The sequence below is a fragment of the Choristoneura fumiferana genome, chromosome 18, assembly GCF_025370935.1.
Source record: "Choristoneura fumiferana chromosome 18, NRCan_CFum_1, whole genome shotgun sequence".
NCBI lineage: Eukaryota > Metazoa > Arthropoda > Insecta > Lepidoptera > Tortricidae > Choristoneura > Choristoneura fumiferana.
In genome coordinates, this window is record NC_133489.1 from 13,853,176 (window position 1) to 13,870,079 (window position 16,904).

The window sequence follows — 16,904 nt, forward strand, 5'->3', positions numbered from 1 at the left end:
ATCAATGTTTTATTCACAAAAAAGTTAAATTATATGCTGGATAGCTTAAGGTCAACCAAAGTGGCAACATTTAAAACTAGCTTAGTGTAGGTAATTATGATTATAGGTGGTGAATTTCATGAAGTTGTTTCAATATTACAGCTTAAATTGAATAATAACGAACGATTGTATTTTAAGCTAATACACCTACGCGGCTAAGGAAATAATAAAAAACCAACCAAGTGCGTGTCACACAGTGTACCGTTCCATAGGTACTAATTTGCGGAAATCGCGAAATTAAAAAGTACCTACCTAGCTAACTGAGCCGCTATCTAATCATTTGAAACATTTCAAGACAAAGTACAGTGAGGAAACTGAATCATGTACCATGGTGGAACCTTTTCACAATAAAATTCACAGAGTTTCATCGGCAGATTTATATACCTATTATGGAATATCCATAAGACATTTGCAGCGATCGGATATATTTGTACAAATAAGTAACAAATAAGTTTTCACCTCAGCAGCTCAAACAAGGAGGTTTTGCTATGAAAAATCAGTGAGCAAAATCGCATTTTGCTCACTCCGTGAGACAAAGTAGCTTTTAAATTATTTTTTTAAATGCTCAGGACATTGCTGTGTCCACTCACTGAATGCCAAATATTTGAGCTTGACTTTGATCTGTCACTTTCACTTCAATATGAAAAAAGCGAGAGATAGGATCAAATCGATACTAAGTTCGATTTTCAAATTCTGTAGGCCTAAAAAGAAACAAACAAACGTTCGGATACACATATAACCGCAAAATTACAAAACGTCTGTTATTTTAAGTAGGTAAGTATATAGAGCATTATTAGAGGGATTTAGTATAGCACTTATTGCTCGAAGCTTGTACGGTGCTTTTCACAAATATAAACTAAAAAAATACAAAGATAAATTAGCAAACAAAACGAGCATAAATGAACGAATATCCCGCTCAATTTTACTTTTTTCTTAGTTTTACCAACCTAATAAAAAATACTGTGTTGACCTTTAGTATTAAAAATATGTCAATAATGAATTAATTATAATAAGGACAAATTAAAGAACAAAAATACGAGGTGAAATTTAAAAAAACATAGTGAATTATATGATAGCGAAATATTTCCGAAATGTTAAAATTTTCCCACTCTTTTAATAAAGTATGCAACCTCGTTGTACGCAAGGCGCTGCTCTTGTTTTTTTTTTTTTAATAAATTCGTTCCGTATACTGCCTATCTCTTAAAGTTGGATCAAATATTAATCCAATGAGGGCTATCACGTATGAATTCGCCGCTAGAGGCGCTAGTGTAGCGTGAGGTCTCCGAAATGTCAAATCTCATAGTTTTTGGGTGAGCTACGCGGGTTTATTTATAATTAGAATAATTTTGTGAATATTTTGCAATATCTGAAATTAATTATGGCAAATATGCGTTCCGGGGCAATGAATGTCTGTGTTTTGAGACAGTTTTGTCTTTCGGAAACTTTTGTCCTCCCTTTTTTCCGAACAAAACGGGGACTATGCAACACTGTGACATGCTCGATATTTTTATGGTACGGTTTTAAGGTGTATTAAATATGATTTTAATCTAAACTTTGTTTTCACGCCCGTAATAACAGACTTTGAAAGCCATACTTAAAAACCTCATGCAACAGTGCGCCATCTAGTGAGACAAAAAACGATAGCCCTCATTGAATGAATTTGAAAGTAATCTATTTATATTCATGTATCACACAATAGAAATCCTAATAAAATCATATTTTAAGGTTTATTTTTATACTGGATACTTTTTCGTCCCATATTCAAAACCTGTCTATTTACCGGAGACTTTTGATCGTTGTCTCACATTTTAATGGACTTTTTAAAGATGTAATGGCGACAGTATGAATCATTTTCGAGAAAAATGAATTATGAAATTATTATGAAAATATGATTAAGTAAGTAGGTACTATATTTATTTCTTTACAATCGGATTATATTTTAAAGTTTTTGATATTTTTTGTCATCTAAATATAGTGGTTTTATTTTAACCTTTAATTTAAATGTTCTCGCTGCTCAGGTGAAAAGTTGTATGTGTCACACGAGACCATAGTTTTTTTGCATCTCGTGTGTTTATAATCCCTCGCTGATCTCATGATTCTAACCTAGAATCACTCGCTATCGCTCGTGATTCAATTGTAGAGTCCTTCGCTTACTCGGGATTCAAAATCAACACTCGCACCAAAAAACGACTTCGCTCTCTTGTTGCACAAATAACTATTGTGTATGTAACTATAGGTAGTATGTAAGTAAATATCTTACGAAGATTTGTCATCATTATGAACGCATAACAAAGGACACGTACCTAGTTATAAATTAAAAAAAAGGTCATTAGTTCCACTAGCCATATCAATTAATGGATTTAATTATCGTGACTGCAGTCATGTCTGGACAGGGCGGCGGCTGGCTCATAAATCAGGGGTGTAGTGCATAGGTCGGGTTGTGCAATCGGTTGTGACCGATCGTGATCAACCCGTTTTTTAATGGCCGCAGCCGTGCTTGGACAATGGGTTTCGTTGAAACCGTCCTTTTCGCCGGATTGGATCTACGAAAAAATTGAAGCTACGCGGCAATCATTTATTTAACTGCAGTATTCGCAATTGTTCAGTTACACCATCATAGTTATAGCAGGCATGGGGCGGCTCGGGTTCACGACTTTTTGTACTTAATAGAAAAATGGTCGTGGAATAAAAATGAGAAAAATGAATAGTGTTTTAGAAAAGCAAACATTTTTTTTTCAACACAGTAAGTAGTTGATTTATTAGGTTGGTGTTGTGATACATTTATTTCTCACACACAGTCAGTTCTTTATTTTGATAATAAAAAAAGACGTTTTAAACCACTTGTTTAGGTTTTATTACATCTCTAAATACCAGCGGTCATGATAGCAATATTTTGTATAATACCTAATATCTTTTAATGTACTTAACAGTAAAAATTAACGAGCGAAAAAATTTAACACTGTTATTAACAGTATGGTTGGGAAACCTTCTAAGTACGGCGTATTTTTATTGTGATAAAATGTGTAAAATTTGTATGTACTTACCTAACAAGAGCATAAATACTTATATGTACCTACGTTACCAAGGCGCCAAAAATATTTGTACATATTTTATGCCACTAACCATAAGGTCGATGTACACATGTAAATGACGCTGTAGCTGTATAGATATTTATGCTCTCGTCTGTACTTCATGGGCTGTACCATAAAGAAAAAAAAACAATTTTATTTAGCTAAATATATCCCTGAATGTGAAAATGCTCGCTTTTAAACTATACTGATGTCGTTAGTACCTAATGGGTACGTAATTGTTTTACAAATTAATTCGAGCACATGTCAAAATATTTAATAAAGACGTTATTTTTTTTATTTTTAAGCAGCTACCTACCAATATAAGTAAACATGTCATACATACTAATATTATAAATGCGAAAGTGTGTGTGTTTGTATGTTTGTCCGTCTTTCACGTCGAAGCAGAGCGACAGATTGACGTAATTTTTAGCATAGAGATAGTTTATGAGCCAGAGAGTGACATAGGCTACTTTTTATCCCGAAAAAGTTCACAGTTCTCGAGGGAACAGCGCGCGATAACCGAATTCCATGCGGGTGAAGCCGCGGGCAAAAGCTAGTACCGTGTAAATTAAGATAAATGGAGACTACTACTGCCATCTGTCTGTATGCGGCCTCTTTGCGGGCTCACGTACCTAACTCTGACATGGAGTAGTAAGCCAACGATAAAATTTGTTGCATCCACAAATGGGTAGAGGGCAGTAACGTTGCGCCGTCAGAAACAGATGGCGTTACTAGGCACGTTTCTAAATACAAAAGTTACGAAAATATTGACTGCAATAAATATAGTACAATTACTCCACTCTTCATCTTGAACTAATTTAGTTCTACAACTTTTGAAAATAATTTGTATTGTGATTTTTATTATAGTTTAAAGTTTAATTGGACAAGCAATGTATTGCGAAATCCGTTATTTTGTTACGTGACAGGCGATGCCATTTAGGCTGTTGAATGCCGTACATTGAAAATACCATTTTATTTGTTTAGAATAATCATAATGATGAAATTACTTAATTTTTGAAAGTCGCAGAACTAAAGTAGTTCCATTCGAGTAGCAGAACCTGATATTTAATGTTTTGCTCCTGTTACAGGGCCCACCTGGTATTTTTCATATTACTGTTTTTAATTAGATACCAACCTATTAATTAAGCCTAAGCGGCAGATAAGTATGAATTCACATTTTACGGAAATTAGGTTACTTTTTCGTTCATGTTAGTTTGTTGTTAGGACGCTCGGATTGATAATGCATCTAGCAAATACTAACAAAGTATGTAATGGTGCCGTTTGACTTCCGGTAGGTACATTTAATATAGTATTTGATACTCTTCACCAGTTTGGTAGTCTATGAAATTTAATAACGCTGTGCGAAGAGATTGTGATATGTCAAGCAAACGTTGCGGCTAACATTGGGGTCACCACGTCCATACAAGTTTCGTAGCCAGTCAGGCGTGAACCCTGGAGGAAACCCAATACCCCAGTACTTACGGAAGCCACCGCTAAGTATAATCACCCTCGCGCGGGCGACGACCGGATCTAGAGTAGCTTAATTATATATATTCACGTGAAAAATTGCAGTCATTTATTTGCAATTAATGAAAAGTATACCAGCCGGAGGCGAGTAACATGATAGGGTAGCCTGGCTTTTCGCTGAAATTATCTTTCGCAAATGATTCATGTCCCAACTGTTTTATTAAGATATTTTTTCTGAAACCGTAAACAATTCAGGATATATTTCAGGACTATCATGTAGAAACCTATACGTTAGGTAAGGTTTGTGTTATAACGATCCTGAAGAAGTTTCAGCTTAAATATAAAAAAAAACTATCGTATCGTAAACATATTTTCGGCGAATAATTAAAGAACCATCATGATTATTCTTTTAGAATGAACCTAACCTAAACTTACGCGGCAAATGTCGGTATGGTCAATTACACGCTTTTATTTTTGACTATCGAATATCCTTCGTCAACTATACCGTCTTATTGGATCCGATGAGTACGTCTTATGCATATTCCAGACGATATCAATTATTGCTCCGTTTATCCAGCAACAGCAGTCGGGATATAGCGGCTTCAAATTCAAACGCCTATAAGACTTCCTTCGCTACACACGCGCGCGGAGTTTCGGTTTTTTAGTGATTAATCAGACAATGACAATGGATTGAATAACCCTATGGTGAAAAGCTACCCAAATCTCGTAATTTGCCAAGTGAAAGTGCGAAATGATATGTAACGAAAAACGGTAACTAAAAAACAGTGCTGGTCAGTCAACGAACCGCAAGGTTCGCAAGTGTAAACCGTAAGCAATTAAGATTACCAATAAATAACTTAATGAAATTCCTTCTGAGTTATTGAAGTTAAATTTATTAGAATACGAACATGAGTTCGAAATATGGAGCAACTGATGAGATGACAGTGCAAAACGCGGAGGAAGCGGACGTCGAAATTGATTTAAGGTAATTTACGTCGTTCCATCCAGGCATTATCTAATCCTGTACACTATCCAGAACAATTTGCTCAATTCCTAAAATGCAAACTTGATTTGGGACCTCTATATTAGCAAAGAACAACTTGTCTATTGAAAAAAAACGAGAGAGCATCGGCATTAATTACAAAGTTAGGTAATATCCTGCACTAGTACCTAGTAAACTTTTAGAAATTTGATTTCTGTTATTATTAATTAGATATACCTACCTAGTTACGAGTATTACTACTTGGATTTAATTTATCAGTAGGAAAATTATATCTATTTAAAAAATGTCTCCTGGACAACGAGACAAGACGTGTGGATAGGGCATATTGCATTACGTGTGTCTTGTAGGTATAAGTAGTCAGTATCGCAACACTTTTTACAAAAATATAAAAATGAATTAATTAGCTAATAGTATAGATAATTATCTTTTTATGTAAATTCTGTTCTAGAGTAGCAATGATGCTACTTTTGCATGCAACGTTGCATTTTTGTTAGTTTTTGTCGATTATTTTATTCCATAAAAATTTAATGAAAATTAAAAATGTGGTCTGATATAACTCTTCCAAGTTAATGTGTCTAGTCTACTCCAATAATTATTCGTGATAGATTTTTCTATTATTTAAAAACGAATTAACGGTTTTTCAATAAAATAAAAGTCTATAACGAATAATTATTGAAGTAGACACATTAACTTATATATTAAAAAAGAGTTCTATCAGACCACATTTTTAATTTTCATTCAATTTTTATGGAATAATCGAGAAGAACTAACAAAAATGCAATGTTGCCAGCTCAGCAGGTATAAACGCTCTTATAGTAGATTGTTCAACAAGGGCTAAAACAAGCCATAATGACACGAGCTGTTAAGCCACCCGAGCAGAGCTGCCAGAGTATGACCCTCAAAATATCTACATTAATGAGCGACTGACTAAGTTGAACCGCAGGATTCTATGGAAAGCTCGCCAGGCGAAAACAGTGCGGGCTGGAAGTACGTATATGGACGAAGGAGGGTCGTTTATATCATATATAATATATGCCAAACGCACGGATGCTAGAGACAGTAAGTAGTATTGCAGGTGGTACCTAGGACCTTGTGTAAATAAGGTCCGCCCGGATTGCTACCACCATCTTGCTCGCTAATTCTGCCGTGAAGCAGCAGTGCTTGCACTGTTGAATTTCGGCGTGGAGAGCAAGACAGCTGGTGAAATTACTGGCACTTGAGGTATCTATCCCATCTTAGGCCTATAGGTTGGCAACGCATCTGCAATCCCCCTGGTGTTGCAGGTGTCTATGGGCGGTGGTGATCTCATACCATCAGGAGACCCACTTGCTCGTTTGCCGTCCAGTCGAATAAAATAAAAAAGTCAGTTCGGATAAAATTCGAAAATATATTCTGTTTGTTTTCGGTGTGGACCCTGCGGACTCGATTTCCAAGTATCTAAGTGTGTATTTTTTATCAGCATCGGTGGACTAGACTACATAGTTATTGAGTTGATGTGTTGATTGATAACTGAAGATAACCTTATTTATAATTTTTTATCTTTTTTTGGCAGGGAAACAATGTGTAATTCTTTATTTAAAATTAGAAATGTTTGCGAAGCGTTGTTTGACTGGCTGTGTTTATCTCGCATAATCCTGTTTTATGCTCATAATAACAGACTCATTGTGTGTGTTACTTGCAAAGTAAAATATTTTGTTTTTGGTAAACAGAAATATAATTTTATTGTGTTTTAATAGAAATTAATAACAGTTATAAATAACATTTAATACAACTATGTTTTTTTTAATTGGTTGTGTCTTTTTCTGTATTGCGGTAATAACCTATACGTCAGTGAGAGAGAACTTATGGTTCTAAACGATATAGCTACATACATGCACCACTACATGCCTTTTAATTTCATACAGTTTCATTCACTTGTGCTGCTGCTTAAAATATTACTTATTTGCCATGAATAGCAGGAAAGGTTATTGTTTGAATCTGGCGCTAATAAATGTGCGGTCCTTAAACACGGGTCATGATGAACTTCTTTTTGCTATTGATTAATATAAACCAGACATACTAGCACTTAATGAATTATGGTTGCGAACGGGAGAGGAAAAATTTGTGCCTAATATTCCAGGCTAATACTCTGAAAAGTAATCCACGACTTAATGGACAGAACGGAGGAAGTTGCCACAATCATTAAATCTATTAAAACAAATACATGTGGTCATGATGGTATATCGATGGAAATGACACTTAAGTCTACTTTATCTATTATTACACACATAATCAACTCATCGATTGAGACTGGGATCTTTTCTGATTTCTGGAAAATTGCTAAAGTAAGACCTACCTATACTGAAATCCAGCAAAACTGAAGAGTAGGTATAAAGATCTACGCCCAATAAGTATCCTCCCTGTAATTTCCAAGATAATAGAAAGAGTCGTTTGTAAACAGTTTACAAAGTATCTGGAAAAGTACAACCTGCTACCGGTCACACAGTCAGGGTTTCGTAGTGGGCACGGTCCTGCGTGCGACAGCTCTGACGAAGGTTACAGACGACATAATCTCAGCATCAGTCGGAGGAATGGGGAGCGTACTTGTTTTGCTGGACTTTTCGCGCGCTTTCTACTGTCTTAACCCCACACTGCTAGCTTCTAGCAAAGATGGATTATGGAGTTTCACAATCGTCTTGCAGGTGGTTTCAGTAATTTTTGACTTCTAGGCAACAATTTGTCGAGTTCGAAACGACACAAGGATCACTCGTAAAGTCAAGACGCAGCGGATTAGTAGAGGCACCCTACAAGGCTCTATCCTTAGCCATATACTTTTTATTTTATAGACAGCAGACCTAATAAAGCAATAGAAATTCTGTAAGGCTCACCTATATGCGGACGCTACCCAGCTGTACTTTTCATTTGCACCACAAGACCTACACTATGCAGTGGAAAAAATAAATGAAGATCTTAAGATAGTCACAGACTGGTCAGTTAAAAACAATCTTGTTTTGAACCCATCTAAATCACAGTTCATGATTATGGGCAGCAAGGGTCAATGCAAAAAAGATCATTGATCACGCGAGAAACCTTGGTCTAACTATTGATGGAGAAATGCGATATCAGGAACATGTTAATACTAAGATCCGAAATGCATTCTTTGGACTCAAATCACTGTACAGTATCCGTAAGTACCTATCAGAAAAAGGAAGAGAGATTCTCGTAGAGACTTTAGTACTGTCTCAACTCAATTACGGTGATACTGTATACGGCCCAAGACTTTTTAATAAAACCAAGACATACAGCGCGTACAAAATGCGTGCACACGTTTTTGCTATAATGTGCCAAAGCCCTCAATATGTCCAACCAAAGAGTTTTACACCTGGCATTCGCAGTGCGAAAAGTTTTGGAATTTCAGAAACGAAGATACCTTTATGACGAACTGAAATAGGTTAAAGGCGCTCGTAAGAGACCACTCAGAAGCCACAAAGAAACCAAACTTGTGGTCCCAAAACATAAAACCGTATCTTTCAGGGGGTTTCAAATTTGTTGCGAGTAAGGTTTGGAACAATCTTCCGCCACCGGCGAAGGAACCCATGCCTTTGCTAAAATTCAAAAAGATTGTTAAAACACACCGTCTGGAAATACAAAGGCAGGGATACCCCTAAGCAAGGCGCGGCATTGTATAAGTGGATTCAAACTACATAAACAACACAAACTACATTAATGCCTACACTCATGCCTCCCACAATTCACAAAAACAACACGACTCACGATCACACGTATAAACAGAATATGGATACAACAATACAGGATTTAACAGGATTGAAATGTTTGTTGCTAGTTACAAACGGTCACAAACGGAAATATGTATTTTTATTTTTTATTCGTCTATTCTTTTATTCAATATGGTTGCGGTTGCGGCCACCCTTGCCAGAAGGGCCGGGCTGAAAATCAGCGCTGGATTTCTCTTCAGCATATGCTGAGTCCGGTACCTATTGCCAAGATTAGTTTTAAGTTTTTGTTTTTTGTTTTTTTTTGTAAATGTAACTAGCATTGCAATAAAGTCTATTATTATTATTATAAAGGAAACCAAAAACAAATTAATCGTGAAATGTAGGATACGAACTCATGACCATATAGGCACTAATTATCTTAGCATTCTAAACAGCCGATCAACTGAGCTATCGACACATTGTGTCATGAGGAAAAAATATCCGTAATTGTGTACAAAGTGGGCGCGCCAAGGTTGGCATAATTTTTCAACCCCGATTATTGGAACTCCGAAAGTGTTTGTCATACAATTTTCTGTCATAATACTCACTATTAATACTTAGTCACTTAGTCACCGATCATAACTCCGAATCATTTATAACCAGAATGGCAGTTGTCATAAATATCTCTTACTCCTTTTTTTGACATATTTTTTTTAAGCATACTGTTTTGTACGCATAATACTCCATTATCATATATTTTTAAAGCAGACTTTTTTGTAGCTATAAACATCACTATCATACAGCTTATGGTCTGCATTGCTTTCGTTTGGTGAAAAATAATGTGATAAAATAAATAAGTATTTCGATGACAACGCCATCAATGGGCGAAGCAATCACCATCTGTTGGATGTTACTCCTGCAGACATTATTTAACCACAATAGATGTAAGTAACAAAGAAAAACAATTCGTCAGCAAATCAATTTTAAAAGAATTTTACCCTCAGTCGCCTTATAAGTTTTAGTAGATGTCAGAAATGTAGGTTAGGTTAACTTAAAACTGCGACCCCCTTAGAATCATACTGCTACCAGTAAAAGGTTAGGTTAGGTTAGTACTGCAACGCCTACAGAACCAAACTACTGCCATTAATATAGGTGAGGTTAGGTTAGAAGCCGACGGGCTTAGAGTCATGAAGACGACCGGATGGCTAAGTGGTTAGAGAACCTGACTACGAAGCTTGACGTCCCGGTTCGATTCCCAGCCGGGGCAGATATTTGTATGAATAATACGAATGCTTGTTCTCGGGTCTTGAGTGTTTAATATGTATTTATCTATATAAGTATGTTTATCCGTTGTCTAGTATCCATAGTACAAGCTTTGCTTAGTTTAGTTTGGGACTAGGGCCATTGGTGTCAAGTGTCCCATAATATTTATTTATTTATTTTATTTATTTGGTATGTAGATAGTTGGACATCCGGAATCACATAAGCTACTTTTTATTCTGATATTCCCTAGGGATAGGGATTAAATCTCGAAAAAACAACCGCTGGGTTTAGAGTCATGAAATTTGCCATGGTTGGTTTAGTTTAACGTCAATGAAATACCCACGATGTAATTTTAGACAATTCCCACGAGAATGTAATAAAATCCCGGAATTTCAATTCAACTGCTGTATCTAATAATTTACGCGTGCGAAGCCGCGGGTAAACGCTAGTAAAGTAATATATAAAAACTTTCAGTCCAGTTCCAACATCGCATTAACGTTAAATTAACGTAAAAAAACTGTATCGATGTATGATTTTATGAATGAAAGAAATATGAAAACCAGCATTATGAGTACAAAAATATCTTAGTAGTCTATTAAACCTCAGTTGATAGTAGTACAAATATATTACAAATAAAACTATGAAGTAAAAAATTCGCAAGTGATGATTCTGGCTACAAATCGGTAGCAGGAAAAAAAATTGGAAGATCGATTTTATGCGAGTCAATATTATGGACCCAAATACACTGTGCCCAAATCGTTAAACTGTTTAACAGCGCCATCTAGTTAATTTCTTGTGAACATCCTTCCAAATCGTGGCCGCTAGTGTTACACGATAATAGAACACAAGCTGTCCATGCATTTATGCAGGCCATTGTAGATAGGGGTCCTTGATATTGATAGCCTCCTTATTTATTATTTTTGGAGTCGGTTAATAATGCAAACTTCTTTTTCAGCGGAGCAACAAGAAGACGACAATGGTGGCGAGAACATCAGCACATTTTATACGGTCTAGGCCACATACACAACGACCTCTGCGCCGCCATGTGGTTCTCATACATGATGCTCTTCTTCCAAGCTGTTCTCGAGATGAGATCTGCTGTGGCTGGTTTCTTACTTATGACAGGTAAGTCCAATTCTAAAGATTTTAGTACAAAACGTCGAGAATTTTATTAATAACTAGCTTTTCCACGAGATTTTGTCTGCGAAGAATTTTTTCCGCTATCGCGCGATATGCAGGCTTTCCGATTTTTCCCTTCATATGAATCTCGGATATCAATAAAGTTTCGAAAGAAAAAATTCACATCCATTTTTATTTATACACATGAGAAGAATAAATATCGTGATTAAATCCCAATGGTGGTATTAATAACAAAAACGCATTTTCTTCTAATAATCTATGTACCTAATTGTATTTTCTAGGCCAGATAGTCGATGCAATAGCTACTCCAATAGTGGGTATAATGGCTGATAAATATGGCACCAAAAAGTCCTGGCATCTCACGGGTATGTGCTTACATAAAAAAATGTTTTATTTAATGATTCAATGTTATTAAATAGTGTATTGCATTTTTCAGGTAGTATACTGGTTTCATGCACATTCCCAATGTTATTCGTAAGATGCTGGGGGTGTTATATCGGCGGAGACCCGGATTATCTCTCATGGTGGATGCCGCTATATTACGCAGTTCTCATAACATTTTTTCAAATTGGTTGGGCCATAGTTCAGATATCGCATCTTGCCATGATCCCAAGTATTTCAGACAGCTTACAAGTTCGTTCTGAACTCACATCTATTAGGTAAGTACTTACTTAGTTAATTAATCTAACATTGCTTTAGTAGCACTGGCCCTGGGCTAGAGCGAGAGGGGCGGTCACTCTAGGAGCCAGATGGCAAGGGGGCGTCAGTTTTGAGTGCAAAATAAAGTCATGATGGCGCCTTATGATAAGCGCGGAAGCGGTGTAGATCGACAATCTCGTTCTACCTTGATCAAGAGCTAGAGCCGGCGCTGTGCATAAGTAGGTACCCAAAAAGACTATTCTACGTAATATTTGACTACGAGTACAAGTATGTACTCGTATCGTATGTGTGGATTATTAGCCTTATTATAATTTATTTATTTATTTGTTGCTGTTTATCTCACTACCTATATTTATTTTGGACGTATATTATATGTACGATATAATTATGTATGTATTCGTAGATGTATTGCTGTTACGTTTAAATTTTCTTATCTACTTTTGATGCACCACCTGTTGTAAACTAGTCCTTCCTTCTTTCTGTAAAAAAGGTTGCCTGGAAGAGATCGCTCTTAAGCGATAAGGCCACCTATTGCTCACCTTGTAATATTTTTTTCTGTGTAGGTATCTGTTTTCTGTATCGCTTACTATGTTGGTGTACAATAAAGAGTCTTTGTATTGTATTGTATTGTATGTATCTTAAAAATATTCGTCCATTCCAAAAAAAAATGGTAGGTAAATATAGTTTTTCAGATCAAATTTAATTCATTTTTTCATGAATGTACCTAGGTAGGTACTTGCGTTGTCATCCATTCTACATAAATTTGTGCTAAACTTCAAGTCAACAAGAAGATGATAAAATTAGACTTGTAAGATTTGACATACAAACATTGGAAATTAAATAAAAGCTTATACTTTTTAAGAGTAGGCTATGGTAGAGGTTAAGTTAAAGGAGAACAATCGCATTTGCAACGCGCTGCAGCAGCGATGCCAACGCGCTACTAACGCGCTACAGCAGGGCTACTACGAAACTCGAAACTTGAAATTCATATCGTACCGTCCCTCTCGCTCTCTTATTAAATAGTATAAGTGTCAGAGGGACCATCGCGACTCAACTGTATCGATACGAACGCGCGACAGCGTTGCTACTGCATCGCTACAAAGTCGCCGTGGGCGAGGGCTCTTAAAACTTCCATTTAAAATTTATTAGGTACCCCACTTGCTACTGTAGAACTGGCCAGAACTGCCTATTTAACGCCTTTTCACGGACACTTGCACACACAGACTATTCTCCTTTACCTCCACAGTCGATCAGATCAAGCTTTAATATAACACTAGCCATCCCGCAGGAGCTATGCAATTTTCCGGGATAAAAACTATCATGTCCTTCCCGGGACTCCAACTATCTGTATAAGTACCGAATTACACCTAAATCGGTTCAGAATAAACAACGAAACAGACTTACAAACTTTTGCATTTATATTAGTGGGATGATGTTGATGCATAATAAATTGTTCACCTATTAATATTATCATCATCATCATAATCATCAGCCGGAAGACGTCCACTGCTGGACAAAGGCCACTTGCATCCACCGGTTTCCCGCAACTCTCACGATGTCGTCAGTCCACCTGGTGGGAGGCCTGCCAACGCTTCGTCTTCCGGTTCGTGGTCGCCACTCGAGGACTTTTCTCCCCCAACGGTTATCTGATCCTATTAGTATGAGGGGCAAAAATCCAATTTAACTTTTGTTTTAAATTAGACTTATTTTGACAATGTTAAATGATGAACCTGGTACTTACCTTGTAGTATATCTATATGTGAAACTTACTGGTAAATACTCTTCTATTTCAGGTATATGGCTTCAGTGACGGCAAGCATAGCAGTGTACCTTATAACCTGGGTCGTATTAAGAGCAACTAACTACAGTACGTATATTGGACCATCAGACGACTACAAATTACGTGTAAGTTTGTCTTTAATGGAGGATTTCTATTTCAGAGGGTGTAACAGGTATGACGTGTGAGTGTACGTATGTAGCGTCGTAGCTGCCAAACAAATGAACCAATTTTGGTTTAGTTTGTATTTGATCACAATTATGAAACTAAATAAATTTCATCAAAATTAGCTTACCGCTACTCGTTTGTTTTATGGTATCTGGGTTTTCTGCTTTTGTCTATATTGCACCATTTTCCACCACCACGGTGGCGCCGTCATGCATGTCTGAAGTGATAGTAACAGTATACGATATGGGAATAAATTAATCAGGTATTTTTTGCGAAGAAAAGAGCTTTGACACGCAGTTGGCCGGATTTTTTTAAGCTTCGACGGTGCAAGCGGCCCTTATTAGGTACTTAATACACTTACACACTTGTATATTTGCCATAAGTACCTACTTAAACAAAACTCTGGTTCTAGGACGTGGCACTGATAGTTACCGGAATAGGTGTAACCGCCTTCACACTGTTCCACATGCTGTTTAAACTGAGAATCCCGAATAAAAAAGGGAACGACCACACCATAACAAACGGAACACCCTCTCTTCTGACGTGCGACGAGCAAGACACAGAATTACAAAAAGACGAACTCGTCCCAAATTCAAAAATATACCATTTTCTTCGGATGCCACTTTTGTACCAGACAAGTTTGTTGTAAGTATCATACTATATAAATAAACATACTGGACTATTAGAAGAGCTGATATGATGCTGAGTCTGTATTTGATATAGTCCATGCGTACCTATCTAAGTGGCAATTTCAGCTTATGTGCTACAGCCATAGCATGGCATAACTATCAAATAGAGCCGCAGCAATATCATGTTTTCTATAGTTTTTCTTCTCAAGGGAGTTATGACTTCAGTTTTAATAACCTAACCAACAAAAAGTTGGAAAACCCCTGACTTTGTCACTTCAAAGTTCAATATCTCAAAAACGGCTGAACCGATTTTGATAAAACATGTGTAATAACCATCGCTAGAAAACCTGCTTTCAATTTAAAAAAACACATTCAAATCTACGGTACCACAGACGGACAGACACAGACACACATAGCGGTCAAACTTATAACCACAGAATATATAATAGTGCTATAACACCCCTCTTTTTGCGTCGGGGATTAAAAAGTAAGTAGGTACGTCATTTCAGACTTAAGAGGTTTCCAGTCAGCCAACGTTTTATTTATGTTCATCTTTAAAACTTAGCTAGAACCCAATTTTACACCATAAATATTTTCCACGCATCGTGAAACTTCGTTATTTTTATATTTTAAATTTATATCAAATTGTTTTGCAATAATTTTAGTACTTAAATATTTTTTAGCATGTTGGAATAATTAGCTTAGCATTATCTATGGTAGACGCTACTACTACGGGGTTACTACGCAATTCGAAAATAGAAGTTCGTACCGTTTTGCTGACGCAAATATTATTTAATACGAGAGTGAGAGGGACGGTACAATACGAACTTCGATTTTCGAATTTTTTTGTAGCCCTCTGTATTGGCGGGTAGCCATTATTATTTTATTCAGTTGTTTTCTTAGCGTCTTTCTTTTGCCGAGCTGTGAAGTGTTTAATAGACACAAAATAATTTCATTTTTTGATTTTTTTTTCCTTGCAATGTGATGAAAATCATTGTGTGTATCACGGGCCGTAAGGGGATTACAAACTCGAGTCATTAAAAGGCCTCCGCCTTCGGGCTTTTATTACTCTCGTTAGCAATCCCCTTCTTATGCCCCTTAATGCATAATACTTATACTATTATTGACAACATAGGTAAAATACGTACTTCGACATAGTGTAGTGTCAAAGACTGCTCTAACTCTAGTTTTAACTGGAACTAATGCCGGGCATTTCATAAAATGTTTTTTCTGCAAGTACCTAGTTACCTACTTACTTTTTTATCGATGTTCATTCACATTTTAATGGCATATTACCCTGCTATATTTTTATAAATACCTAGCATAGATAAATAACGAAGCCTTCACCACTGCACCAGTCGCCATGAAACAAATATGGGGCTTATCTGTTGGGTGCTATAAATAAACACGCACTTACGCGATTAGCGATCCGATCTTTAGAATAGGACTGTATAAGAAGTCAAAAATATGAAAATACAATTTTACAAGGTACTTATTATCATAAAGTCAAAATAAGTAGGTACCTACCACAAACAGGGCTATCACGCTAAAACACATGAGTAATATTTACCTCGACGTTTCGATCACATTACAGTGGTCGTGGTCACAAGTAGGCTGAAGTGTGAGGTGTCAAGTCTGTCTAGCAGCGCGAGCCCTTCGAACTACCCGCACTTGATCACAAATAGTACCGGCACTCGATCTCGAACTACTCGCACTTGGTAAATTTTATTGGACACCCCACACCACACTTCAGTGACCACGACCAATGTCACTGTTTGTGGTATTTTGACTATGAGTGAAAATCACGAAAGTTAAAAACGTTATACTATACTACCTATCTCGGTATACCCTTTACCTACCTAAATACCATACAAGATATTTTGTTGAAAGTTAGCCCTTATAGATATAAACATTTAAAGCTCTATTCCTTAAGTACCTACTGAACAGACATTAAGATTAATTTTATCCCATTAATCTATAGGTATAAATAAA

The 16,904-nt window shown here is 36.5% G+C and overlaps 1 protein-coding gene across 6 annotated transcripts in view; it reads left to right on the forward strand.

Moving 5' to 3' along the window:
- Positions 1-16,904, forward strand: part of LOC141437726 (major facilitator superfamily domain-containing protein 12-like) — a 72,378-nt gene that overhangs the window by 53,172 nt on the left and 2,302 nt on the right. For 5 of the 6 annotated variants that reach the window (XM_074101210.1, XM_074101213.1, XM_074101215.1 and 2 more), the window contains 5 exons: positions 11,494-11,663; positions 11,960-12,043; positions 12,115-12,337; positions 14,132-14,243; positions 14,696-14,928. In XM_074101210.1, coding sequence (XP_073957311.1) covers positions 11,494-11,663; positions 11,960-12,043; positions 12,115-12,337; positions 14,132-14,243; positions 14,696-14,928 — 822 coding nt within the window. Of the gene's footprint in view, positions 1-5,170; positions 5,563-11,493; positions 11,664-11,959; positions 12,044-12,114; positions 12,338-14,131; positions 14,244-14,695; positions 14,929-16,904 lie in introns of those variants that run through there. The other variant, XM_074101209.1, reaches the window with a different exon arrangement.